Genomic DNA, 4,150 nt, shown 5'->3' with positions numbered 1-4,150 from the left:
CTGCATTTTTCATACGGTGTGGGGCTCTGGGAGACTACAAATGGCTTCTTTCTAGTCTGTGCTGAGCTGTCGATGTCCATGGTAGATTTCAAGCCCCAGATAGATGACTATCTCCTTTGCAATCTGTGCTTTCTCTTTCAATACCCTATACCCACTTAGTCCCAAAAAGTTTAAAAGACTTACAGTGAGCTCAATGTATTTGTCTTGACTTTTGGCAGCAATTAGTATGTCATCTACATATTGCAGGACAACTCCTTCTGGTTGCTACCTTCTCTGGTCGTCCAGTTCTTTCACCAGTTGGTTTCCAAATATCGTCAGGCTGTTCTTGTAGCCCTGCGGTAGAACTGCCCAGGGGAGTTGAGTTCTTCTCCCTGTCTCGGGATTTTCCCATTCAAAAGCAAAAAGCTCTTGACTGTCCTTATGTAGGAGAATGCAGAAGGAGGCATCCTTGAGATTAAGCACAGTAAATCACCCTAAATCATCTGTTAATGTGGTCAATAAGGTATAGGGGTTGGCTACTACTGGGTATATGTCCTTGGTTATTTTGTTGATTGCCCTCAGATCTTGGACCAATTGATAGCTCTTGCTATCAGCCTTCTTTACCGGTAGGATAGGGGTGTTGAATTTGGACTCATGTTCTACCAATAACCCAAATCTGAGAAATTTTCAATTATGGGTGCTAACCCTTTACAGTTTTCTAGCTTCAAGGGGTATTGTTTTTGTCTTACCAGTGTTGCTCCTGGTTTGAGTGTGATGCTTACAGGCTCTGCTTGTTTGGATCTCCCAGGACACTCGCTAGCCCACACTATAGGGATGACAGCATTTTCATTCATTCTCATCCATCTGTGAGGATCTCTCTGTGGTTCTCCTGTATGAAGAAGGTAGCTGCCTTGATATATTTAGTGTCAGGATTATGACTTTTATTTCCCCCCCCTTGCAGAATTTAATTTCAGCTTCTAATTTCTCCAATAAGTCTCTAGCCAATAAAGGCTTGGGAGAGTTTGGCATATAGAGGAATTGATGAGTTACCCAGTGTTTACCTAATTTAAATCTCAAAGGTGTAAAGAAAGGCCTGGTTTCACTTACCCCTGTAGCACCAACCACAGTTATAGTATCACGACTCAGTTTCCCTTCTAAGGTATTTAACAGAGAATATGCTGTGCCTGTATCAACCAAGAATTCAACTTCTTCTTCCCCCAACTTAGCTATAACCAGAGGTTCTGCTGGGGAAGAATCCTCCGGTCCCCTTCATGCATCCCGGTTCACAGACAGCTGAGGGACTGGATTTCCACTTCTTTTCAAGTCTGGACAATCCCTTTTCCAATGTCCCTTCTTTTTACAGAAAAAACATCGATCGTTTGCCAAATCATACTTGTGGTAGGCATTATGTTTGCGGCGTTCCTGACAGTTACTGCTTCTGTGGAGTACATGGCAGGTATCTTCCTCTAGCTTCGGCACCCTTGCCCTGCCTTTCTGATCTCTATTGCGATACACTGTCCAAGCAATATCCAATAATTTACCAATATCTTTCCTGCCCCCTACCTCCTGCAGCTTTTTCCTTATATCATCCGCAGACTGGTATATGAACAAATAGACCAAGTAGTTTTCCCCGAAACAAGACTCCGTGTCTATGTCTGTATATTTTCGTATAACCTTTTTTAGCCTATTCAGAAAGTCTGTTGGGGACTCATTTCTATCCTGTCTTACTTCATCCACCTTTGACCAGTTCACTGCCTTTGGAATCCCATGCCTGAAACCATACACTACCCAGTCCTGATAGCGTTTCAATGCTTCTTTTTTCTCTGGTAAATTAGGGTCCCACTTCGGGTCCTCTAGGGGGAAAATATCCTTAAGTTTCCCTGTGAGTACTCCACCTGTTATTAGTAGCTCAATGCTAGACTGAGCAGCTCGCTTAACCATTTGCTTCTCTGTGGAGTCAAGTAATGTATCCATCATCACTTCTAAGTCACACCAATCTGGATTTTGTGTTCTAATTGCTCTTTCCATATAATTAGCCACTTTATCTGGGTTATCTCTATATGCTCCAACAAAAGCTTTCCACTGCTGCAATTCAACCAGAGAAAAAGGAGCCTTTATTAACACTGGGCCTTGGTTACCCATAGCCTGTATTAAGGGAGCCTCTACCACAGGTTTTTCCTTTGTCCTCGTTCTTCTAGCCACTGGGCTGGGATCTGCTAGGGCTTCACAGACTCTCCTCCCCTTTGTTTTTGGTTTTACTACAGGAAGTTTTTTCTCCTCCGTGCTACTATCTAATTTGCCATCAGAGGTTTCTGTATCTGTGTCAGTAAAATCACTGTCTCGAGTTTCGACTTTCACGCTCGAGGGGTCAAAGGGGGGAAGACCCTGCCTTTGCTTCCTGTCGGAGGCCGGGACTGATTTGCTCTTGCTTGGAGTGCTCGTTCCCTGATGATATGGGGCAGAGGCTGGAAATCCCTCCAGTTCCTGCTTCCCCCCTTCCACAGTGGGAAATCCTACATAACTGGGCGGCGCAGCCGAAGTGACCATGCCCCCTGTGGTTGGGGGATAGCGACCACAAAGGACAGGCGGTGATGGGGGAGAGGGGGCGGCTCCAGCTCCGCCCACAATGGCGGAGGCGGAGGGTCCCGTGTCGGCCGAGGCGGTGATCCCGGCTGCAGGCACCGCCCCTGCTCCTCCTCCCGCAGTTCTAAGATCGACGCCGGTGCCTCCCATCACCATGGGGACAGCTCCGGCCGCAGTGGGCGGTTCCACCCCTCTTCCCGGGGCCGTGTCGGCCCCTGCGGGGACGGAGCCGTCCACGCCCGCAACTATGCCTGTGCGGGCGGCAGCCCCCGTTGCCGAAGCAACCGCGCCGGCAGTCAGCACCACCCCTGGGGCGGCTCCAGCCGGAACCGACCCCGCCGCTCCTGAGGGGGCCGCCGCCTTCCCGCTAGCGACCGCGCCTGAAGCCGCTACGGGAGACATCGCTCCCGCAGCCCCTGAGGGGGCGGCCCCCCCCAAAGCCAGAGGGAATCCCTTAGGGATCTTCTTCTCCTTGGCCAGCGTACAACCCATGATGACAAAATACAGACAGGAGTAGCACAGGGATTAGAGTTCACAGACCCAGGAGCACTGTGCAAACTCCTTCCCCGAGCGCCACTGCCGGCTTCAGGCAATACCACAGTACTTCAACACACGGAGAGGCGTCCCCCCGCTCGGCCCCCGTGGCCAACACAAAACACGAAACACCTGAGTTTCCCTCTGCCCTGCCTTTACCGAAACCTCACAGACAGTCCAGCTGCCCGCCCCGGCCAAACTCTTTCGCCCACAGACTGGGAAAAACACTGAGTTTTGCAACTTCTGGGCCAAGTCTTAAGTTTCCCTTTCCCAGTCCCACTGTATTCCCTATTCCTGGGAAATAGCAGTTCGCAGCTGCTAACAAAAAGCTGCTCTTTTATCTCACTTCCGTGCGTGGTTTTTGAGCAGCTGGGCCTCTCAAGATCAGTGCGGGAATTCTCCAAAATATGCCGGCCGAAGAAGAATTTCCTGCAGGATGAAATTTTCCAATCTGGAGAGCCACAGGTCCCGCTTTTCCACTTTTCAGGCTGCCAAAATTGTTGCCTAGAAGACCTAGGGAGAAAAAAAAGACTTCAGGCCCAATTAGGTAAGGAGATGAGATGAGATAAGAGAGAAGTTTTAATGAGCCTACAGGCTCCAGGAATACACCACCACCACCACCACCCAGCCGCTCGGGGACGCCCCTCCGGTCTCCATGCAGCCACTCCAGGTGCTCCGAGGAGCCGGCCCCGCAGCCCCAGATGGTTTAAAAACCAAATACAATTCAGCATACGCTACTTCGTTCCACTGCTCCTCTTTATGAAGAATCGACATAACCTGTAACACTGTATTCATTTGAAAAGAGCCAAACTTCGGCCAAGTCTTCCCTCCGAGCAGCCCGTGCAAAGGCCATATATTTATAGAGAACCTTCATAACTCCTGCCTCTCTAAAGATGTTTCAGTGCCAGTTAAATGCCTCCAGTGGTGCAAAACTAGTCCCTCTCGGGACTGTATACAACCCATGCTGGCAACTACCAGGCCAGGTACAATAGCCTTTCCTTAAAACAGAGGTAATGCGTTTACATACAGTACTAGAAAACCATATAAACACAGC

The 4,150-nt window shown here is 49.3% G+C and overlaps 1 protein-coding gene across 1 annotated transcript; it reads right to left on the bottom strand.

Annotated features, from left to right (window-relative positions):
* Window positions 1-1,371: 1,371 nt before the first annotated feature.
* Window positions 1,372-3,852, bottom strand: LOC127467899 (transcription initiation factor TFIID subunit 4-like; the record flags this gene model as incomplete). The annotated part of the gene is made up of 2 exons (XM_051780483.1): window positions 3,830-3,852; window positions 1,372-3,609 (listed from the first exon to the last, which is right to left on the bottom strand). A coding segment is annotated over exon 2 (1,683 nt), but the record flags the coding sequence as incomplete, so codon positions are not given.
* Between the last annotated feature and the right edge of the window lie 298 nt (window positions 3,853-4,150).

Source organism: Manacus candei, unplaced genomic scaffold (assembly GCF_025592945.1).
Source record: "Manacus candei isolate 608988 ecotype Guabito, Panama unplaced genomic scaffold, ASM2559294v1 h1tg000014l, whole genome shotgun sequence".
Lineage (NCBI taxonomy): Eukaryota > Metazoa > Chordata > Aves > Passeriformes > Pipridae > Manacus > Manacus candei.
The sequence above is the reverse complement of the archived record's forward strand: the minus strand, read 5'-3'. Positions and strand labels throughout refer to the sequence as shown.